The sequence below is a fragment of the Rhineura floridana genome, chromosome 2 (genome assembly GCF_030035675.1).
Source record: "Rhineura floridana isolate rRhiFlo1 chromosome 2, rRhiFlo1.hap2, whole genome shotgun sequence".
NCBI lineage: Eukaryota > Metazoa > Chordata > Lepidosauria > Squamata > Rhineuridae > Rhineura > Rhineura floridana.
In genome coordinates this window covers 112,457,854-112,482,641 of record NC_084481.1, presented here as the reverse complement: position 1 = coordinate 112,482,641, position 24,788 = coordinate 112,457,854, and the positions used below count along the sequence as shown (strand labels likewise).

General features: G+C 41.0%; 1 protein-coding gene across 1 annotated transcript in view; it reads left to right on the top strand.

The window, feature by feature from the left end:
- Positions 1–21,887: 21,887 nt before the first annotated feature.
- The window catches only part of TRPM5 (transient receptor potential cation channel subfamily M member 5), a 58,525-nt gene continuing 55,624 nt past the window's right edge, over positions 21,888–24,788 (top strand). Inside the window, exons 1-2 of the mRNA XM_061612770.1 lie at positions 21,888–21,937; positions 22,718–22,871. Of these exons, the coding sequence (XP_061468754.1) occupies positions 21,888–21,937; positions 22,718–22,871 (204 nt within the window). The remainder of the gene's footprint in view (positions 21,938–22,717; positions 22,872–24,788) is intronic.

Below are 24,788 nucleotides of genomic sequence, written 5' to 3'. Positions count from 1 at the left end.
TTATTTAGGGTAGTCCCAAGATGACATTATCAGAATTGTTGTCTCACTCTGCTCAACAAAAGTGTGTGAGTGGACTTTGAATATATATATATAAAAAATCACCAAGTTCTGTAATAATAAACTACATGGTTGAGAATTTGCTGCCTTTTTAGTGTAATTCCAAAATTTGGCACTGGAGGTAGATCAACATAGCCTGCTGTCTGGAGCAATTGCCTGAGGGTCAAACTACATGTTACACTTTAATGTGTTGTGAGCTACTTCATGTCTTGTTTTTCTTCAATTAATTACAGCCACAATGGGTGGGGACTGTTACAAGGTTTGCAATGCACGAGGAGATGAAATTCATCCCTTGTCCCCAGCTGTGATAGCCCCCCCCCGAAAATCAGGCTTGGTAAAAATGGAATGTTTTTACTAAGCCTTGTAGCCACACAGTGGTACACTTTGGGAGGGGGTCATGGCTGAGGAGGTAAGGGATAAACCTCCTGTCATGATGTGCTGTGATCCCAATAATAGTCACCCTGTCCCCATGGCTCTTGTTAGAAATAGAAGATATATTAGCTGCATGCTATGCATTAATGTGTAGTTTGACCCTGAGGGGGAGGGGATGAGAGATAAATTTATTTACAGTCCACTGACCAAAAATAAAAAGTTACAGCATATGAAATACACAACATTGTTAAAAGAGGGGGTAGGGGAACAGAAAACAATAATATATTTTCTAAGTATGGGAAATTGCAATATTTAGAAATATGACAGCTGAAATTTATATTACACTGATGATCTTCATCTAATGAGAGTGGTTTGTTCTCTACTAAAGCCAATGGCACAACGTTAATTCCCCTGCTAAGGCTTATGTGTATGTCTAAACAACACAAAAATATTATACAAGAGAGGATGGGTACAGATGACTATTTTTGCCTTCTGCACGAGATGTTAAGGAAAAAGTTTCCTCATCATTTGTCAAGATGATACATCTGAATAAGTTATCCTGTGGTAAGAGAGCTCACCTCAGAATGTCTGCCTGGGCTCAGAGTTGCTTCAGTAAGTGTGGCAGAGTTACTGCTTCTGAAAGAAAAAGTAAACAAAATACTACATTTTACCCATCCACTAGTGCTGATCACTGCCTATTATCCCTCTACGGAAAGCTAACAGTCCAACTATTTTCATAATTTCACAGTTCAAGGCATTATAAAGAGGAGTGAGAAGGGAGAAGAATAATATTTGCTGGATTCAGGACAAAAGTTATTTCAGATTTTGTTATCTTCTCCATGAATTTGCTTGGAAGTTGCACGCAATGTTTTTGTGCTTTTTGAAATCAACCAGGTTTTAATGGTCATGTGCTCCATAACTTCTTCAGGCACCACAACAGAAATATTTGCCTACTATTTGGATATACATTTATTTGACTGGGCTCCTCCTCCCCATGCCCTGAAAACTGTTACTAGTTTTCATTTCCATCAGGTGCTTGTGTTGGTGGCTGTCATTTATTTATTAACAGTAGGGTCAATTGGAAGACGGCTTTGGTGAAAGCAGAAGCAACTGCCTGCATGTTAGAAAGGAAAAAGCAATAATGCCTTAATTACCTTTTGCAGCTTCAGTCTTACAAGTGTTGAGTCATCATGTCCTCTTCAAAGGATTGTCAGGAGGTAAGATAGTTAAACATTATATATATATACAGGTTACTGTAGATGTGAAAGCATTTCTGCAGGTACTGTAGGTGTTTAGATCTTTGGTCACCTTATGCATATATTTCAGTGAATGTCCAAAGAGTGAAGATTGTTTTTAACCATCACAGTGCTAACAACCTAGCACACATCTGGTGAATGTCCAGAACTGCAGAGTTAGACCAGTAAATGTAACCTGTCACTTAATGGTCGTCATTTTCAATGCCCATTAATGTCATGTGCTCATCCATTAATGTTCCTTTAATGCCATTTTGGACATTCAATAGACACATGTGGAAATGGGATTGACAACATTCCCTCATGATTGTTGACCATCATTACTACTTTGGACTTTCACAGTAGCATACTTATTAGTATACAGTACTTCATTTACACTCTCTGGACATACTATAGTTATGCCACATATACTAGATAAAAACATTTGTGACAGGTCACAGTAACAAAATATATTTACCTCAACAAGAAATATGATGAGTTTGTATCAGTAAGATTTTACTATAGTCAGGTATGGTTATTTTTTGGGGTGTGTGTGTGTGTGGTTTTTTATTGGTTGTTTTTGTGTTGACAACTTGTTTGTTTTTTCTGGAGTGAATGGGGAATCCATTACCGCATCTATTGACAACGTACAGAAAGGAGGGGAATGGACTATTATGTACCAACATCTTTTTCCTTCCGAACTTGCAATAGGGAACCATGAAGGTTGGAAGAAGTAAATCCCTGTCACTCCCCCTGTGATCTCTCTATTGAGAGTTTTGTGTTTGTATGTGCAATATTCTTCTATAAAATGTTTTTCTGTATTATTTGTCCAAAGCATATTGTTCCTCCATTCTAACAATAGGAAATTTCTCACTGAATTGCATTCTTCTTGTATGAACAGAGAGATGGAGGCTGTAACACAAAAATCTGTAAAAAAACAACAAAATGTCAGGAATAAAATTAAGTTAATTATTGTACTCCACTACTTAAGATTAATCTTAGAATCAAAGCGAGGGGGCCTTGTAGGCCATCTAGTAAAAACCCTTGCTCAATGTAGAAAATCAAGAGCTAGATCATCCCCAACAGAGGGCTGGCCAGGCTGTGCTTGTAGATCTTTAGCAAGGATGAGTTCACCTTCCTAGGTAGTTGGATCCATCAACTTGAAACACCCTCTTGAAACTTAAACCCTTAGATCTAGTCCTGTTATCTGGGGCAGCAGAGAATAAATCTTTGCCCTGTTCTATGTGACAGTTCTACAGGTATTTTAAGAACACTATCATGACCCCACCCTGGCTTCTCTTCTCCCAGTTCCCACAACTTTTCCCCAAAGGATTTATATTCCATACCACTTAGCATCTTTATGGCCTTCCTCTGAACACCTTCTAATTTGTCTACATCCTACTTAAAGTATGGCACCCAGAACTGTACACATTACTCAAGATGTGAAAGAAGGAAAATAATGAACCCCATCCACTGAGGACAGAAAAAGAGGGAGAAGCAGTTTTTAAAAAGCAGGATTGTGGATTTAGAACAAACATAGCTTCCTACCATAAGAACAGTTGGCAAATAGAATTGATTGTTTAGAGAGACTGTCAATTCTCCTTCCTCTGAGTGTTTTTTTTAAAGTTGGACAAAGATCTATGATACTGCAATTGTAGTGTGGTAATATTTTGTTTGTATTTTATTTGTTTGGGGGTGTGGTGGTGAGTTTTGTTGTTGTTGATTTGAACTTTTATAGTTTTTCTACTATGAAACGGGTGTCATATGGTGACAATGGCAGATTTCTAAATGTGCCCCTGGGCTGAAATAGGTTGGGGTCTGCTGGGTTATTGTAGAAATATTTTTATAACCAGGTGAACAAAATAGAAGCATATTGAGTACAATAATAGGAAACCAATCTTTGTTGCAAGGAGTGTTGTGCAAAGGGACTCAGATTTCAGCTCAATTTTAAAAACAAAACAGATGAAGCTAGTTCAACAAGGCTTGTCATTTCAAAGCACATAGCCTTTCTGCTTCATGCAAAAGAGGTATCTGCATTTGTATATACTTCCTCCTCAGACCTGCATGTGAAATGTAATACATATCCATATAATACGCATGATAGTTTTAAAAAAACCCACCTAGATTTTCCATTAACTATGCAATCATAGACCTTTCAAGAGAAGAGGTTTTATCCAGAAGTAGTGAAAGTCAAAGCACAAGTATTGTGTCTGTGTTTTAAGGATGGAAAGATCAGTCAATTTATGTCAGTTTCTCATTTTTCAAATCTTAAATTCAGTTCTCCACATTTCTGCAGCAATTTGAGCATAAATAAATCCTTATGAAAATTCTCCAATATTTTCATGCAATGTTTTCCTAATAAACACATTTTTGTAGGCAATTTTGACTAATGTACATATTTTTACAAATAATTTCTCATCATATAATGCATTTTTGTATGTTATTTTCACTCATACATTCATTTTATGCACACTTTCCCCTTACATATGCATTTTTGTAAACATTGATTGGTTGGTGAACTGCATTGCAAAATTCAATTAAGTGCAAATTTCAAAGGATGGTTGGGTTTCAGTTCTCATATTGTTTCATATGAATTTGATAAATTTGACTTGACATGTGAACTGAATGAAATTTCTCACCCATCCCTACTGTGTTTATTGTATCAATATTAAGTGTTCAACAGGAACTGTCTAAAACAACTTTGTATCCTCTTTTAGGTTGGGCTTCTTGAAAGTCTCAGTGTTGCATAGCATGTAGCAGCCTGTAAAGGTAGAACTGGAAAATTTGGGGGGGCAAATCCCTATGCAGGAATGAAGTAAACTGAAAGATCTCTCTCTTAGCTTAGCCTGTGTGATAGGATTGGTTGGAAGGATATCATGGAAGATCTCTATGTGGCTGCCATCCTGAGTACCGTGATGGAGGAAATATGAGATATAAGTGTTATGAAAAAATTAAAGTGCTATTAATTGGCCTAACTCTGCTGAAAGAACAGATGACTGAGCTACTGTTTCATAAATAATAATAAAACCAATATTAAACTAATAAGCATGTTCTGGAAAAAGCTCCTTTCATTTTCTTATATTTCCCTTGTGGGGCAAATAACAGATAGGAAGAGGGCAATTTTCATCAGGAAAATGGCATGGGGTCAGCCCCCACCCAGCACTTTGGCCCCAATCTGAATCTCGCTCTCCACAATAGCTATTAAAATGTTTTTCAGTCACAGAAGATCATATTCACAAATCTCCCATCTGTAGTCAGATTAAGTGACTCAGTATGCTCATGAACTCTAAACACATTATAACTGCTTTCTGAAAGCACGATGGCCTTAGAGACCTCCATGCACAGAACTCTTTCAGATGACTATCTTCTATGATGATCCAACAGGGTGAATATATTGGGGAAAATGTAAGTTGAGCAATTTATATGCATAACAATCAGCTGCAGTGCGCATTCACCAGGCCTCATGGAGAATGTGCACATAATCCGTCCATGAAGATGGAATTGTGCACATTTCCCAGTCAATATACATAATCTCCAACAGGCTTGGAAAATGTGCATCTTGTCACTTGTAAGTCTCTCACCCAGTAATATCATGGACCCTTTAGAAACTTGCCTGCTGAGAGTAGAAACACATCAGCACTAAAATGTTCACTAACAGCCTGATTTTCATGGAGGAAGCAAAAGGTCATCTCATCTGAGAGAAAAGCCTTACATAGGGCCAAGTGAGATTAAGAACTGTACTGTGTGCTGTTGGGAATAAGAAGAGAAACAAGGCATCCAAGAGTGGGAAACTGAGTAGGTAGAGAACCCAGGGAGTGGGGAAGCTAAGAATATGAGAGGGAGGCTGCCTGAAGGCTGAGATCCAGGGACCACAATAAAAGATGTATAGAGGAGACAGAATCCTAAAAGGAAGAGTGATGTGGGAAGGACATAATTTTTGGGAAAAGAAGGTGCAACCAGGAAGGAGGAATCTGGAGGTCCAAAAGCCAGTTTGTTTGTGGGAGACCATGAATTTTAATTAGTTTTCAGTAACTCGTCAGAACTGGGTTGTAGGTTCTGTGTCTGGCTTTTGACAAGGTACCTCACCAAAGACTTCTGAGGAAGCTTAGCAGTCATGGAATAAGAGGAGAGGTCCTCTTGTGGATAAGGAATTGGTTGAGAAGCAGAAAGCAGAGAGTAGGAATAAACGGACAGTTCTCCCAATGGAGGGCTGTAGAAAGTGGAGTCCCTCAAGGATCAGTATTGGGACCTGTACTTTTCAACTTGTTCATTAATGACCTAGAATTAGGAGTGAGCAGTGAAGTGGCCAAGTTTGCTGACGACACTAAATTGTTCAGGGTTGTTAAAACAAAAAGGGATTGCGAAGAGTTCCAAAAAGACCTCTCCAAACTGAGTGAATGGGCGGAAAAATGGCAAATGCAATTCAATATAAACAAGTGTAAAATTATGCCTATTGGAGCAAAAAATCTTCATTTCACATATACGCTCATGGGGTCTGAACTGGCGGTGACCGACCAGGAGAGAGACCTCGGGGTTGTAGTGGACAGCATGATGAAAATGTCGACCCAGTGTGCGACAGCTGTGAAAAAGGCAAATTCCATGCTAGCGATAATTAGGAAAGGTATTGAAAATAAAACAGCCAATATCATAATGCCATTGTATAAATCTATGGTGCGGCCGCATTTGGAATACTGTGTACAGTTCTGGTCGCCTCATCTCAAAAAGGATATTATAGAGTTGGAAAAGGTTCAGAAGAGGGCAACCAGAATGATCAAGGGGATTGAGCGACTCCCTTATGAGGAAAGGTTGCAGCATTTGGGGCTTTTTAGTTTAGTAAAAGGCGGGTCAGAGGAGACATGATAGAAGTGTATAAAATTATGCCTGGCATTGAGAAAGTGGCTAGAGAAAAGTTTTTCTCCCTCTCTCATAATACTAGAACTCGTGGACATTCAAAGAAGCTGAATGTTGGAAGATTCAGGACAGACAAAAGGAAGTACTTCTTTACTCAGCGTATAGTTAAACTATGGAATTTGCTCCCACAAGATGCAGTAATGGCCACCAGCTTGGATGGCTTTAAAAGAAGATTAGACAAATTCATGGAGGACAGGGCTATCAATGGCTACTAGCCATGATGGCTGTGCTGTGCCACCCTAGTCAGAGGCAGCATGCTTCTTAAAACCAGTTGCCGGAAGCCTCAGGAGGGGAGAGTGTTCTTGCACTTGGGTCCTGCTTGCGGGCTTCCCCCAGGCACCTGGTTGGCCACTGTGAGAACAGGATGCTGGACTAGATGGGCCACTGGCCTGATCCAGCAGGCTCTTCTTATGTTCTTATGTTCTTATGTTCTTAATATGTGTGTATGTGTGTTTTCATTCCCAATTTTCCTTATCTGAGTGACCATTGACTTCAGCCACTCCCATTTCCATATGCCTCTTTCTTCCCTGAGATTCAGCTTCATGACAACCTATAAGCAAATTTTGCCAACCTACGAAAATGTCAATAGTCAAATATCTCCAGCTATTGTACACAGTTTTGAGCTGATGCTTTGAAAAATGAAGAGTCAAAAGGAGCTTTTATTTGCATTTGTATAATTATACTGCATGCTTATGAGTGCTAATGAAAACAAAATACTACAAGGGATACTGTGCATTTACCCAACACCCAGGGAAATAAATGGAAAATTATCAAGTGCTAACTAGACTGTGCCTTTTTGTCCTGATTCACTAAGGAATAGGCAAGGTAACTTCATTGCATACATAAGAACATAGGAAGCTGGCTTATGCCAAGTCAGACTATTGGCCCACTAGATCAGCATTGTCTACAGTACACTGACTTGCAGCTGCTCTCTAGGGTTTCAAGCAGTACTCTCTCCTAGCCCTACCTGGAGATCCTGGGGGTTGAAATTGGGACTTTCTGCATGCAAAGCAGATGCTCTACAATGACCCTTGCCCAAAGATCAATTCAAGGAAGCCATCAGTGAGGAAGTTCAGCTAAGCTGTCAGGTGAGCCCAAGTATGGTGCCTGAGGCATCATGGATGAGATAGAATGAGTCCCTTGGGACCCAGGACTCCTTGAACAGAGCATCTAGTAGGCTCAGCTCTGAAACTGAGTTTGGAAAATGTAGCTTCCCTGTCATGGTGTGGTTGATGGGGGCGGGGTGGTGGAGGTGAGAAAAGGCTTTGTGCCTGCATTGGCATGCAAGAAGAATCCTTACCCCAATTAGGGCTTGTGAACTAATTGGCAACACACTCCCATTCCTTCAGCCAAAGCCAAACAACTGCAGACAATTTAATTCTTCCATGGGCAGCTGACAAAGCGCAAGATCAGTCAGGCTGAGTTCTGCAGCCAATTTGACGTATTTCTTAGAAAAAGGTTTTTAAAAAGATGGTTCAAGGAAGCCTTGGGAGAACAATGCAAGCTGTGCTTAACAACCTCTCCTCCCCCCATTTTCTATGGACAAACTAGGTACTCATTTGCTTTTCTCCCCCTCACTAAAATACAGAAGAAGGCAATCTGTGTGGAGGTCTACTAATTAATAAGGTTTCCCCACACCCATGTTGTAAACAGAAGAACCTGGTTCCAAACAATATATGACTTTAGCAAACCAGTCTTTAGCAGGCCAGGCTACACAGAATAGGGATCTTAGATATCTGACCCAACCTTAGGGCCAGATTTTGTGCATTCCACTTACAAAAGTGTTACTCCTCTCGCATAGTTATAGCTATGGGCTTGGTTTAAAATACTACATGTATGCAAATACAGCAGCATATACCTACTCACATCTATTGTGTTTATATGGGCTATAAAAAGCTGGAAGGAACCCTGAAACATCTCTGTGATATTGCGACTTAAACCAGGATGTGAAAAGTCAGGTTCTTCCCCCTGGACATTAATATAAACCTAGACATTGTTAATATAATAGAAAGGTTTATTAATATAAACCTGGACATTAATATAAAGTAGCACAGCATCTATGGTAAGTAGGTGAATGTATTCAAAATCAGAATTTCAACATATATCTCAAAATGAATGGAGAGTAAGATAATGGCCATTTCTCAGGACGAGGCTATCACTTGATATTTGTGCAAATGTAATGTTTCCATTCATCCAAAATGGTTGTTACCAAAAACAGAATGGGAAAACATCCAATTTCTTTCAGGGGAAGGCAAATTGCTATGCAGAGAAGCAGTTCTGCCCAAGGTCAAATAGTTGTTTGCCTAGGTGAATCACAGACAGAAACGACTATGGCACAGGATGGTCACCTTTACTAGAAGGGACAAGTCTGGTCTCAGTATCTGGCATCCTTGGGCAACTGACGGGCTCCCAGACTTCTGTTAGGGCCTACCACCAGTTACTGGTGCTTCAAGCAACAACAAACAGTTGGATCTAGCTGACATTTTAATTTCCCACAATACCCTGGACTGATGTTACATCATGGGTACTGTGGGAAATAAAATAATGCTACAAATGAAGATGAGAATCTATGGACCTATAAAGCGATGATTGTTTGCCCAGGGCCTGTCAAACCATGATCTGCCACAAAAAGGGGATATATTCCTTATTTGTACATACCACTCATTTTAAATATTTAAATCAAAATCTTCTGTTTGATGACATTTTCAAAAGTATAGAAGGTAAAAAAGCAACCTGCTTGGGTGATCACAAATGAGCAAAGTGGCAACCCAGAAGAAAGACTTAGCAGCAGAGTTGCTACTGAGCTGTGGTACATGTGAAAGGCATTGAACGAGAGCTAGTTAAGAACCATGAAGGCAGCAACTGCTAAGTGTGTCTTTAAAGATTATAATAATAAGATAACATGAAGATTGATTCACATATTGAGGTCATCACTTGGTCTTAAGTTACGATGAGTCATGTCCTTATGTGTAGGTGGCATTGGCTGCTTTGTTTTTCTCATTGATGTTAACTTGTTAGACTAGTTTGCAGTAGTTAGTAGCATATTTTAGTAACATGTACTTACGTAGCCACATACTTGGGATATTTGTGTATGCTTCCCATTAATTTGCATCCACTTCCTCTAAAAGGAAATTGATGAACCAGAGGTATCTAGGGCAGTGTGGCCATTATAAATACACTCTCTTTTTTAAAGGTAGCATGACTGGAGCTATTCCTTAAATCAGATTACCTAGGTTGTGTACAGGATATTTAACTTAAAACAAACACAATACTGTAAACAAAGTTTTTTTGGGGAAAATCTTTATTCTAGTGCTTATCATAGCCTTGGGTAATCGGGTAACTTTAGCTTAGTGGAAAATATTACATCTGGAAAGTTTTCTGAAGGTGCTTTGAACAATTCTGATGACTTTCAAGAGTGTCTCATGTGGGAGCTTTTTACTTCCACACTGTTTTCTAGCGCGTTCAGCCACAGGCAACTTGCATTGCTCACTGTAAGGCATGCTGTATATTTTGGAGAGCAGAATTTTGCAAAGCCAGTAAGGGAAGATAGGATCTCTTTTCAGAGCTTGGAAAAGTTACTTTTTTGAACTACAACTCCCATCAGCCCCAGCCAGCATGGCCACTGGATTGGGCTGATGGGAGTTGTAGTTCAAAAAAGTAACTTTTCCAAGCTCTGCTTTAAATCATAGAGTGCCTACAGCAACTTGCCCTTCAAGCAGTTCCTCCCCCCAACTCCCCCATATTGCCATTTTTTTGTAAATAGCCTTCTGCTATGGGTCCCCCGCTGTGATGCCATTATGCTATAGGTCCCATGTAATACTGTGATGCCAAAAATTGTTGTGGCCCTGCAAGACCACAAAAAATCTGAGTTTGTATGGCTCTCCAACTTCACATATTCTGAGTCAGTATGCTTTTATTTGGAGTTTATAGTATGTCTGGGGTACCAGGTTTTGAATCTTAAACAACATGCTGTGGATCTCTCAATGTCCAAACAAGATTTTGTATCCCCCAAAATCCTGCAAGAGATATAAGACTGCAAATAGGTTTGTTTTCCTGTATGTTTTCATTACACTTACTGTATTTCCCCTTCTCCATGATTTGTAATTCATGGTATATAAGTCTAAGGCCTGCTAGCATACCCATTATATTGTTTGTTGTATTATTCTATTCATTGTATTGTTTATTCATAATAAAATTGGGGGGGAAATCACATCTGCAGAAGGCGACAACCTCCTCACCTGCTTAGAGGAACCCTTAGTCGAATGAATTCCATCTGGCCGAATATGGTATCACATGAATATGAATGCTCCCATAGGTTCATAGAAACATAGGAATCTGCCTTATATTGAGTCAGACCATTGGTACATGTAGCTTGTCTTATCTACACTGACTGACAGTGACTTTTTAGGATTTCAGGCAGGGCATTTTTCCAGTTCTGTCTGGCAATGTTGGGGATTGAACTTGAGACTTTCTATTCTCTACCACTGATCTACATCCTTACTCTAACTGTGCGTACCCCACTGTGATGTCAAAATGTTTTTGTTGCCCTTCAATCCCCCCCAATGGGCCCATTTTAAATTATTTAAAATTGTTTTAATAATATTATTTTTCCTGACCACTCCTATGGGTCTTCTGCTGTAATTCTGTTATGCCAAACAGGCCCAGTGTCAGCAGCCAGACAAGTTGGGCACTGGCTGACGGCTCCTGTGGCCCAGATTGGCCCCTCCTTAGGCTTCTGCTCTGTGATCCGCACCAGCATCTGGTCATGGGATGAATCATGCCCAGCAGCCTGACACTATGGTGGAGCAGGATCTACACCCTCCCTTGCAGCACCCCCCAGTGCAGTTGGTGCAGGCTTAAATAGGCCCACCAGCTCCACCTACCTCCCATGTCACCATGTTAGCACACTGCATTCACATACTTGCCATCACCGAAGATGGTGGTGGGAGCATGGTGATACCCCTGCTGCCTTCTCAGGCGATGGCACGCTAGTGCACTGACATGGCAATGCAGAAGTTGGGTGGGTGGGCCTATTTAAGCCCATGCCAACTGCATCAGGAGGGGGCATTGAGGAGCATGATGACACGGGCCTGGGGAAATCTGGTCCCCAAGGGCCCAGTCAAAAGTAGGGATGGAAAGATCTGCCAATTTTGGTTCTTTCAACTTATCATATTTCTGATCTTAAATTCAGTTCTCCACATTTCTGCAGCAATTTTCAATTTTTTAAAAAAACCTCATGAAAATTCTTCAGCATTTTATCTGAATTCCTCTGCAATTTTCACTGTTGTACCCATTTCTGCAAGCAATTTCTCCCAATATAATGCATGCTATTTTCACCAATATATTAATTTTTATGCACACTTTCCCCTAATATATACATTTTTAAAAAATATTGTTTAGTTGGAGAAATGTATCGCAAAATTCAGGTAAGTGTGAATTTCAAAAGGATAGCTGTGTTTCAGTTTTCATATTGTTTTGGAAAATGCACATTTGATAGATTCAGCTTGTCTTATCTACACTGACTGACAGTGACTTTTTAGGATTTCAGGCAGGGCATTTTTCCAGTCCTGTCTGGCAATGTTGGGGATTGAACTTGAGACTTTCTATTCTCTACCACTGATCTACATCCCTTCTCTAACTGTGCGTACCCCACTGTGATGTCAAAATGTTTTTGTTGCCCTTCAATCCCCCCCAATGGGCCCATTTTAAATTATTTAAAATTGTTTTAATAATATTATTTTTCCTGACCACTCCTATGGGTCTTCTGTTGTAGTTCTGTTATGCCAAACAGGCCCAGTGTCCCCCATCCCTAGCCAAAAGACTTTAGTGAGACCCCTATTACCTCCCAAATGTGCCCCTTTTTAGTAAAGGGCACACCCACTTTTAAACATTGGCCACATCCACTCTGATGTGCAGCCCTTGGAGGATTGACCATGAGTCAATGCAACACTCAGTCTGAGAAAGGTTAGCCACCCCTACTTTAAAAAATGGGAACACATTCAAGGTGTCCTTAAGCACAAGTAATACTTGCTATAGGCCAAACTATATAAGAACTGGGAGAAGTGGTAGACAAAATTAGATGAGAAATAGCAGCAGTCGCCTGACCTCTTTAAACAGTGTAATGGGTGTTCCAAATTTGGTTGAAACAAGGGCAGGCTTAGCCTTTTCCCTGTGGATCATTTTCCCAGTCAAAATCTCCCCACCCTCTTTCCCATTCATGGGCAAAAAGATATTGGGTTTCCATATCTTTCCCCAGGGGAGGAAAAGCATGTCTGGTAGGTTGATTGTGATCAGAAAAGCAGCTCACAGCAATGTGTGAAGCACTCGCTGTGACTCTAATCAAATTTGCAGCCCTGCCCCATGGCTATGTTACAGGGAAAAAGTCAGGAAATTACTCCTATGTCTCTGGTTGTGTTGTGCTTAGCTTAGCCCTGAGAGGTATATCAGGAACGTGTTTTTTTTAAAAACCACTTTCTTCAGTATTTAATCTAAGAACATTCTACTCTCACATCAAGATTCAGTGCCTGAAGATTCCTCTTGCCACTATTACACATCACTTAAGGATATTGTAATACAGGAAAAATATTGCTCAAAGGTAGTACACGTACTCTGCATGCAGAGGATCCCAGCCCAGGTTCAATTTTCATCTTATCTTCATCTTAGAAAGGATCCCAGATATCAGGACTAGAAAGACCTCCTGCCTGAGACCCTGGAGAGCTATCCCAGTCAACAGTAGTCAGCAGTGGGCGAGATAGTCCAGTGGCTGACCCCTTATAAGGCAGCTTGCAATGCAATTGATCACTTACTTAAAATATTTCTAGCCTGCCTTTTAGGGCATAGCCCTCACAAGGCAGATCACACAACTACAGGAGACTGTTAGCTATGAGAAGGGTCTTCTCAGCAGCTGACTCACCTCCTTTTACTCTGATTGGCTGCAATCAGCAGGAAAGGACAAGGAAAGGACAAGCATGTTAGAAGATTCTTCTCAGTGCCTAACATGTAAAATCCTGAAGACAGAGGAACCCTGCTGGAGCCCTGCTCCTGAAAAAGTTAGGAGTCTTAGACCCCCTGAGACCCTGGATGACTACACCCCTGGATTGATGGATGGATATAAAATATGCATCAGAAAATCAAATAATTTTAAAACAAATATAAAACAGCAGTTTAGAAAAAAACAGAGGCAAAAGTGTTCTATAAAACTGAACGCAATCAAGTTAAAAATAGCTCATTAGTTTCAGCACAAAACAGCAGCACTAAAGCCCTAGGAAAAGGCTATCCAAATATATGCATTTTAAAGGCCAGTACCAAGACTTGCACTGTTAGGGCCCTTTGTAATTCATTTGTAAAGGCGTTCTGTAACAGGAGATACCACTGAGAAGCAACTGAAGACCACCTTTCTTCTAAGCTCTTGCTTATTAAACTATATTTCACACTTCCTTCAGTTTCTCAAAAAGGTATCTATATTGAGGTTTTGATAATATGCAAATTCAGTCAATTAACTGGAAAAGAAAAAAGAGCAGATAAATAATTAAAATTCTGTCATCAGTTGGCAGCCCTAATACTCCTGCATTTTGAGCCTATGAACCCTTTCAGCAGCTAGAAAGAAATAGGCAGAAGAAATAATACTGTGGATAATACTGTGAAAGGAAAAGCCCTTCAGTGCACAGTGCACACCTTTAATGGAAGTGCTGTAACTGTTACACACCTTACCAGGTGCTGTTCCATGAAGCCTCCTGGTGGTTGTTTCTGAATGCTTCTGTACTCTGAAGAGGGAAAGGGGAGGGAGAAGAAGAATGGACTGCAAGGCACAGAATAGGGAGAACTGGGAACAGTAGTAAAGAATTAATTGACTTGCACATGGAAATGCAAAGGGATTGGATATTGTGAGCAAGACCAAGTCCCAGTGGAAGAGAGCACAGAAAGTTGGCATAGATTATGGGGTGCAGAGCAGCAGAAATTAGGAGCCATGAAGGGAGGAATGGGACTATTATTAGGTTGCTAGAAACTTGGTTGCCCATAAAAGAGTGTAGAGAATCAGTACCACAGTGTTTCCTGCCATGGGTTGTGCTGAGAACAGTTGCAAGTATTTTTTGCTTTTGGGCCCCTACAGATGGCCTATTTATTGAGTATTCATCCTGATTTGCTGGCACAAAACTTACACAGAAGTTAGATCATATCTGGACTTTATTGAGCATTCATTTTTGTTTGTTGGGCAATTGTATGATAATGAACATTCATCCTGCCTTCATCCTGATTTGTTTGAGGGGTGTTTTCATTCATCCTGCCTTGAGGGGTGTTTTCATTTCTTCTCTTTAGTCATTCATCCATCCCACATTTTCCGATGCATTTTCCCATCAGTTTTCAAACTGCAAAAAGTCCTGATTCTTTTTAAAAGTGGATTTGTTGCTCTAGGGTGACAGAGCTCTTTAATCTGCTTTAATTGCACAAATCTAAAGTTCCAGAATGTGCTTGAATCCCTCCCACAAAACAGTAGCAATTACGAAATGGAAAGAAATGTTATGAAATGGATGTCAATACGTTTTCCATCATACCAAAGCTAAGATGTGCTCCTTTAAAGACAGCATTGTAGTTCTGTACTTGAGGCAAAGCACCCTGTCTTTTGTAGCTATGAGTCACTTGCAATGCCTGTTTATTTGTTATTTATTTTATTTGTTAAATTGTCACCCTATCTTTCACCAAATGGTGCTCAAGATGGCTAACAATAATATAATTAAAATGTCACAGCAATATAATACAAAGGTAAAACATCACTAAATAAATGAAAACAGTTGAAACCCATTACAGCATATTTTCAAGTCAGCTTATGGGCCAAAGGGCTGTCTAAATAAAATGCCTTTAGCTGCTGTCAGAAGGTAATCAAAGACAGGGAATGCTGAGCTCCTCTTGGCAAGAGATCCCAGAGGCTGGGAGCAGTCACTAAGAAGGCTTGCTCTTGAGTTTCTGCCCAATGTGCTTCAGATATTTGTGAGACAAACAGAAAGGCCCCTATGGAGATCATCTTTAGTTTTACACATGCACAAACTTCTGTTTTTCTTTTTAAGGATGTGTTACATTTCAGTAGCAGTAATCTTTCTCCATCAATCTTGCTCTTCAAAATGTATTCAATACAAAAATTATTTTGCTTTTCAATATTATCACAAGTTGATACCAACCAAACCTGTAATTATTACTGTAGTATCTTGCTCTTAAATAGAATCGTGTTTCAGGGTGATGCTTAGGATGTCTGTCTAAGCCCCCTGCCCTCAATCCCTGAGAATAAAAATTGCTAAATTAGGATCACAACACTTCATGCTCAATTGAAAGAAAATATGCCCAAGCATTTTCTACTTTGCAAACATGTTGAAGCTGTGAAGCTTTTTATAAACAGGACTTCAGAGAGAATGAGAGATACCAAGTTCATTTTAACAATTTCTCCTTTAGCTTATTTCATTAATTAATAGGTGTTGGACTATGACCTGAGAGACCAGGGTTCGAATCCCCACATAGCCATGAAGCTCACTGGGTAACCTTGGGCCAGTCAGTGCCTCTCAGCCTCATGAAAACCCTATTCATAGGGTCGCCATAAGGTGGAATCGACTTGAAGGCAGTATATTTACATATTTTAATAATGACAAAAGAAACCCTGTTCAGACAGCATACGTATGCTGGTTACACATGGAGACATGAGTTTGGGATTGTGTATGAAAGCTGTACCCTCCTATGTATATTCACTGTAATCTCTGGCTGGAATTTGCACATATACAAATTAGCTATGAGGCGGTATATAAATGCAGTAAATAAATAAATAAATGCATATAGTCCCTATACTTCTGCTCTATACCTTGTGTACAGTTTTATGTGTGAATGCTCTGTTCAGCAGCTATGATGAATGTGCATAGGGCCAGGGACAGGGCCAATGGACACAGTTCTGATTCTTCTCCCTCCCCCATATTGCAGTCTCTAGCTGCAGTAAAGAAATAGCACTGCTGATTTATCTTCTCTCCAGACAGAGAAAGTGTGTGTACAATCTTCTACTGTAAACAATTTTGTATGTATCATGCAGTCCATGTCATAAATAAAACGTACGAGTGAAATTCACCATTAATTTGTGCCATATTTCAGCTGTCACATAATTGCTCTTATCTACTCCCTAGTTTCTAAAATCCTACAGAATAAAACTGGAACATAGCCAGAGATTATATATACTCCACTCCTCTGCTATATAACTGGATATTTAAACGCAGTCCCTAATTTTCTGAGCTATGAGAAGTTCCAGGGGCTCAGCACTTACCCATGTTTGTTTCCTTTGGAAGGACGCCTCTGGAGGCTTATGGAATTTTGTATTTATAAATATACAGACTGAGCTCAAGTGGAGACACAGCTTCAGCACTACATTACCTCACATCAGATCTTGAGAAAGTGGCAGTCAGCAACCCAACAGCTTCATCATCTCTCTCAATTTCTCTGTCTCCCACTTCAAAACTACTTCTGTTATGGTCTCCTCACAATTAGCCTGCTCACTCTCTCTGGCTGAAGGCAGCCCTGTAGCCAGAGGGGACAAATGGAGGCACCGCCACCCTGAGTTGTGCTTTACCCCCACACACACGGACAGTTCTCCCAATGGAGGGCTGTAGAAAGTGGAGTCCCTCAAGGATCGGTATTGGGACCTGTACTTTTCAACTTGTTCATTAATGACCTAGAATTAGGAGTGAGCAGTGAAGTGGCCAAGTTTGCTGACGACACTAAATTGTTCAGGGTTGTTAAAACAAAAAGGGATTGCGAAGAGCTCCAAAAAGACCTCTTCAAACTGAGTGAATGGGCGGAAAAATGGCAAATGCAATTCAATATAAACAAGTGTAAAATTATGCATATTGGAGCAAAAAATCTTCATTTCACATATACGCTCATGGGGTCTGAACTGGCGGTGACCGACCAGGAGAGAGACCTCGGGGTTGTAGTGGACAGCACGATGAAAATGTCGACCCAGTGTGTGGCAGCTGTGAAAAAGGCAAATTCCATGCTAGCGATAATTAGGAAAGGTACTGAAAATAAAACAGCCGATATCATAATGCCGTTGTATAAATCTATGGTGCAGCCGCATTTGGAATACTGTGTACAGTTCTGGTCGCCTCATCTCAAAAAGGATATTATAGAGTTGGAAAAGGTTCAGAAGAGGGCAACCAGAATGATCAAGGGGATGGAGCGACTCCCTTACGAGGAAAGGTTGCAGCATTTGGGGCTTTTTAGTTTAGAGAAAAGGCGGGTCAGAGGAGACATGATAGAAGTGTATAAAATTATGCCTGGCATTGAGAAAGTGGATAGAGAAAAGTTCTTCTCCCTCTCTCATAATACTAGAACTCGTGGACATTCAAAGAAGCTGAATGTTGGAAGATTCAGGACAGACAAAAGGAAGTACTTCTTTACTCAGCGCATAGTTAAACTATGGAATTTGCTTCCACAAGATGCAGTAATGGCCACCAGCTTGGATGGCTTTAAAAGAAGATTAGACAAATTCATGGAGGACAGGGCTATCAATGGCTACTAGCCATGATGGCTGTGCTCTGCCACCCTAGTCAGAGGCAGCATGCTTCTGAAAACCAGTTGCCGGAAGCCTCAGGAGGGGAGAGTGTTCTTGCACTCGGGTCCTGCTTGCGGGCTTCCCCCAGGCACCTGGTTGGCCACTGTGAGAACAGGATGCTGGACTAGATGGGCCACTGGCCTGATCCAGCAGGCTCTTCTTATGTTCTTATGTTCTTATGTTCTTACACACACAGAGTTTTGAGGGGAAATTGTCTTCTTTTTAATTTGTGACATGACAATGCATAACAACTTCAGTGATAGCTTGTTTTAAGAACAGGAGCTATGTAAGAATAGAACTATCTGAAAAATTCATTGAATAAGATAGGGTGAGTACACAACAAAAGCCTCATCTGGAAGATCCCCCCCCAAAGTCTGCTCACTCAAGACTTGCCCTGACTGAGGGTGGATTTTTCATGATCAAGATCACCCTATAATTATTTAAGTGACAAGAAAAAGACAGCTTGTATAATATGATCCTTGAAGATTATTAAAGAAAATATTTAATATTTCAAGGGAAGAAAATATTAGAACTTTGTATTATGATAGTTAGACTCCACCCCTTGGACTTTGCTCTGTGTTTCAGTTTCAGTTGTGTTCCCTACCCAGGCAGCAATAAAGAAGCATGTTTGTTTGCCTGCAGCAAGAAGAAAGAGCTTGTTTATTCTGCAGTTATTATACTGAGTACAGCAGGAGTGGGTGCTTATTGCTAAAGGGTGAAATAAAGAGATAACTTAAAGTGATCTAAAAAAATGGCTACCCTAAGTTACGTGTTGCTCTTTTAAAGAACTCACTGGTTTTTTTTCTTCTTTTTCTTGAGCACTTGATGACAAAGGATGAAAACAGCCCCAGAGGAACAGAAACATTGCTCTGTACACTACAGTTAGCTAGCTGGATGACTGGCTAGCTAGGCTATAACTCAGGCCTAATTTTTGATTTTCCCAATATGTGTAGCTCAGCATAAGGTTTTCTCAGTGTTTGTGGACAGAAAAATCAATGCAGCAACCAGTAAAAAAAAATCCAACTGGTTTCCACAATTAATTTTCAATTGCTTAGGTAGTCCTTTATATAGCAGCCAGTTAAAAAGTTTTCCCTTGATTGTCCATCAGGAAGGAAAATCTAAAGGTCAGAAATAAGACTAGAAGGAGGGACCCTCAAGAAGGAGTTAACAAACACACCCTAAAGTATTCATTTTCTCTCTGCCCTTCTCTAAACTTGTAGTATGGACAGGTGGAATCTAAAACGGAGATATCTAATCCAGCATCAAAGCCAAGCTCAGGAGCTCACTGTCATTACTTTCTGCATGGAGGAGGAGTGAGAGGGTCATTGCCTTTCCCTTCCCCTGGCCTGGCCCTCACATCCTCTCCACCAGTGAGTAAGTGAGTGAGTGAGTGAGTGAGTGAGAGAGAGAGAGAGAGAGAGAGAGAGAGAGAGAGATTGCCTGGCATTATGCACCACCCCTCCTAATGTCCCACCTTGAAATGTGGCTGCCTCACCTAACAAGGAAGGCTGGCTACAGGGCTGTCTGGAGGTGAGAAGAAGGATTAGTCATCTTCCCCAACCACACTTAGGTCACATCCACACCATACATGTAAAGCACTACTATACCATTTAACAGTCATAGCTTCCTCCAAAGAATCAAGGAAACTGCAGTTTGTTAAGGGTGCTGACCTCATAGACTTACCATTGCAACTACCTTTAATAAACTACAGTTCCCAGGATTCTCTATGACTGTTAAAATGCTTTAAATGTCAGTAGTAGATGTGAGCCTTCTTGGGCCATCTACCTGTAGTTTCCCTAATAAAATATGTCTGGCAACTTAGTTACTGACCACTGAAAGAGTCTCCAGCTGTACATCTGGCTCCACAAATCCTCTCCTGTCTAGTCTCCCAGTCTTACAACACTATCCTATTGGATGCCAGCAAAGTCTCACAGCAGTTGGAACAAGAAACAATCTGTTAAGACCACTGGTGAAGGTGAGAAAGAAACTTAAATAAGGTTCTTTCTCACCTTCACCAGTGGTCTTCTAGCGTACACAGCCATGTCTGAGCAAGTGCTGTCCTTACGAAGAGAGGCACAAACAAACAAACAAAGTGGCTTCCTTAGTTACAAAAGAGTGAGTCAGTGAGAGGAACAAAAAGAGTACCTTTCTGTCTATTCCCCCCCCAATGGTTCAGGTAACTAACTACAAGCATTGTTGACTCCCATTCCAACATATTCTACATGTTATATGGAAAAGCAGTGCTTCCTTCCCATATTCCCAGTGCAAGGCTACTCAGTCATACTCAGTTTTGAATCAGGGGAAGACTCTAGTCCTTTAGTCACTCAATGACTGTTATGTGGCAATAAAAGGTGGAGGGGGCATGGAAACCAGACCTGTCCCCAACATCCCTCTCCCCCTGGGTTCCACTATTGACCTTCCTGCATTGAGCAGGAAGGTCTGAAAGGGGATTTTTCGTGTGTTTACCTGAACACAGTTAAAATCTTCCCAGCATTTGGAATCCCTGATTGTACAATGTTCCTGATCATGGGAGGCTTCAGCCAAACGTGCAAAGAATCCTGCTTCAGTTCTCAACTCACAGTTGTCAGGGATGGACTTATTAGGGATGAAGATGCTGAGGGGGAAGCTGGTATGTGCCATACCTCATACTTGTCCACACTTTATTCCTGCAGATGTTGTTTGTGGTTTCTGAAAGTGACGTTAAACCCATTGGGCCTCCCTGAGAGAAAGTAAGGCAAGCTCTTCTGACATTCTGTTTCTGGTCAGTGCAAGCTCCGTGTTCTAAAGGAAAGGGGAGGCGAGGAAAGCCCAGAAGTTCCAATACTACAATTTAAACCCAAACAGTTGAAGCTCATGGGGCTAACTCAATGCAGTTTCTAATAGCTCAGTTTAGCCTCACATTTTAGGGACTTAGAAAAGACCAGCCTGTAACTCTTCATTATCATTGTGTCTTAATGTTTCTCACAAGTATCAATGAAAACAAAGTATGGGTGCATGAAATATCCAGAATCTAAAATGATATGCTAAGTCTTTATAATGGAAAAGCAGTGCTTCCTTCCCATATTCCCAGTGCAAGGCTACTCAGTCATACTCAGTTTTGAATCAGGGGAAGACTCTATAATGGAATGTATTCCTAAGTAAACATGCAAAGGTTGTCCTGTAAACCTGCACTCTTCTCTTCTGGATGTCTCCAATCTGTCATTCTTTTACAGGAGGGATTCAAGTGCATAGCGTAAATTTAGGTTTCCACAGTTAAAGTGGATTAAAGAGCTCTACCACACTAGTGTAACAAAGACTGAACACACTAGTCGCCTACCCCAAAGCGTTTCCATTAGCCACACCTGGAGGGGGAATGGGTTGATCTGCAGATCAGTTGCAAAATCTCTTTGAAGCTGAATTAAAAAAAGACGCTTTCAAGTTGCTCCCACAATTTTTTACAGTAAAAAGGGGTGGGGTTTGACTAGTATCGTGTGCCCCTATTTTCAAAAGAGAGAGATGGAGATGCACTGAAACCGGCAGAACAGTGAGTGTGGTTCTACCCATAGATGCTTTAAAAAAGTACAGGAATACCCCGCATTAACATATGCAATGGGACCGGAGCGTGTATGTAAAGTGAAAATGTACTTAAAGTGAAGCAATTATCTATGCATGTACTGCACTGCAATCACCACTAGATGGGAGCGGCGTCATGCCATTAAGTGTCCGTAACTGCGAAGCGCACGTACATTAAGCGGGGTATGGTGGCATATGGAGCATGTCCGTTATTGCGAGGGTCTGTTAAACGAAGGTACGTAAATCGGGGTATTCCTGTATCAGCCTTTTTGCAGTTCAGAAAATGACAGGAGAATACATTGAAAAGTGTGGGGTGAATAAATGATTAACAGGAATACGTTTAAACACCCAACAAGCAAATCAGGGTGAAAGCAGGATAAATGCTCTTGATCATATAATCTCCCCACAAGCCAACCAGAATAAATGCTCAATAAAAACTGGATGTAGCCTCTGCATAAGCGTTGTGCAAGCAAATCAGGATGAAACCTCAACAAGCAGATTGTCTGGAGGAGTCCTCTTAACAGAATTCTTGTTGTAATAATGTTTCTGTGAAATAACAATTGTTGGAATGTTGTAAACCAACTATATCTGGATTTATTTTTCTCCCCCTGTCCAGAGGATTGCTCTCCAAGCCTTTAGAAGAAGAGAAAGCAGCTCAAATGATAAAATGGACTTAAGGGGTAAAGTGTAAGTTATTTTGTGACGTTCTTAGAGAATACAATATGAAAGGGCAAGTATGATTTGAAGTCACTCTCTCTCTCTCTCTCTCTCTCTCCCTCCCTCCCTCTCTCTCTCTCTCTCTCATCAACTATACATATATATGAATTCAGACTCACATGCATAACATAAATATGAGTTAGATAATTTGTGTACTTCATGTTAATTCAGTTTAAATGCTTCTAAAATAGTGACCTACAGCTTGAGTTGTCACAAAAATGTGACTGTGTTGATGAAATTCTGTTATAATTTTGGTATAAAGCCAAATTGCTCAAGTCTTTTAATTTGATGATTTCAGGGAATCCGGTCAGGTCGATGATCCTTCGGTGGTCCCAAAGGAATACACACAAGAAAAACTGTACAATAATGAGAAAGAAGGAGCATTTAGAAAGGAATTGCCGTATTGCACAGGAGAAATTGACTTCATGACTTCTGGAAAGAAACGTGGAAAGGTAGCATAAAACGTCTAATCTCAGAGACATTAAGGACTTTAAAGCTGGGATTCCACTGTTGTTTTGTACTCTAAACATCTTATCTCTTATTTGTATAGAAGAAACATTTTGTGTTTTGTGTCAGCATTCAAGATCTGTGATCAACTCTGTGAAACAAAAACATTTTCCTATTGTGATGGCAGAAAGCTCCTCTGCTAATGCTGTTTTTCTGCTGGCTATGTTGTTGTACTGGAAATGAGTTTAGAGATGGGGCATGATGGGCATGTTTGGGCAGATTGGGGAAGTCCAAGGATACACTGCCCTCTTGTTTCTCCGACTTCTCCCCCCCCAAGGGAAAAAAAGCTACTCCAGTCCTGGAGCTGGCAGTTATTTCCCCTCCCATTTATGTCAATGGGAGAAAACACTAAGGGGGGGAATTGGGGAGTGATGGGAAAAGCTGCTGCACCCACCTTCTGCTCCAGCAGAAACAAGCAACAGGGCTTAGAAAGCGGCTGTTCCTCCACCATGGAACCCTGCCATGATCATGGGCAGTATCCCATGCTCCTGTTCTGCTGGTGCAAGAGACTTGTGCTAGCAGAATGGAACTTTTCTCTCCTCTTCCCTGCAGCCCCCCCCCTCAAAATCAGCTCCAGAAGGTTGAGGGACCTTCTGGAGATGGGGGGTAGTGTAGGGAGGAGAGGAAATGGAAGTGCTACTGTGCCAGCAAACCTCAGCAATCACTGCTTTGGATACAACCCTGCCTCTTTAGAAGTGTGCTGCCCAGATGATGATCTTAGCCCTAAATACTGATCCCATTGGGACATTTCACTGAGTCAGTTTCTCCTGTGTATAAGTAGCTGCAGCCCCTCCTTGGTCAAAAGCACGCCTCTAATAGCACTGGGGAATATCAGTGTGAACTGGGCATCTACATGGAGACTATATTGGTCCTCCTCTACTGCTCAATGCAGAATATGCAATGCAGGATACAACTACAGCATCCCTGGCAAATAGTCATCCAGTCTCTGCTTAAATACCTTCAATGAAAGAGAGTGCACCCATCTCCAGAGGGAGGTTGTTCCTATCAATCATCTACTCCTTCTGCAGTCTCCCCCAAGCACCTCCTACAGTATTCCAGGAAGCCCCCTAACTTTCTGGAACAGCTTTTTCGTTGGGCATAGGGTGCTTCAGGAAGAAGGAGGAATAAGCAAAAAAATAAAATAAAGGTCTCACCTCCCTCTCTTTTTTCAGCAAGAGGATCCCATGAGCGGAATTCCACTCATGGGGACTCTGAATCCAACCCAATACCTGTTTTTCTAAAGGGGCCTGATGTGAAGACCATGATGTTCCTATTGATGTTCCCAACAGGGGCTCTTTTTCATTTTTGAGAAACAGTTTGTAGGAAATCACTTCTGCACATCATGGAGCTGTGGAGATGCTGATGCAAACCAATGCAGTATTTGGAAACATAGCTACTGAATGCCTAGAGACAGTGTGCCACCACAGTAATGGTTCTATGGCAGTTTTTGAAGGCATAATGCATGAAGGGGTACCCTACACTTCTTCAACTTGCTTTCAAGCTTCCTAGTTATTCTTCTTTAAAATGGCTTTCTTTGTGTTCTTTCCCAGTCTCACAACTGCAAAATATTATCTGGGCCCTTAAAAAAATGTCTAAGATCTATAACAGCCTTTCCCAACCGGTGTGCCTCCAGATGTTGTTGGACCACAACTCCCATCAGCCTCAGCCGCTGAGGCTGATGGGAGTTGTGGTCCAACAACATCTGGAGGCACACTGGTTGGGAAAGGCTGACCTACAAGATCCCTTGGCATATGCACGACCAGTCACACCATTAGGCAGAGTGAGGCAGCTGCCACAGGAGACTGATTTTAGGTGTCAAGATGGGCAGCTAATTGTTAGTTATTTACTGTATTGTTATTGTA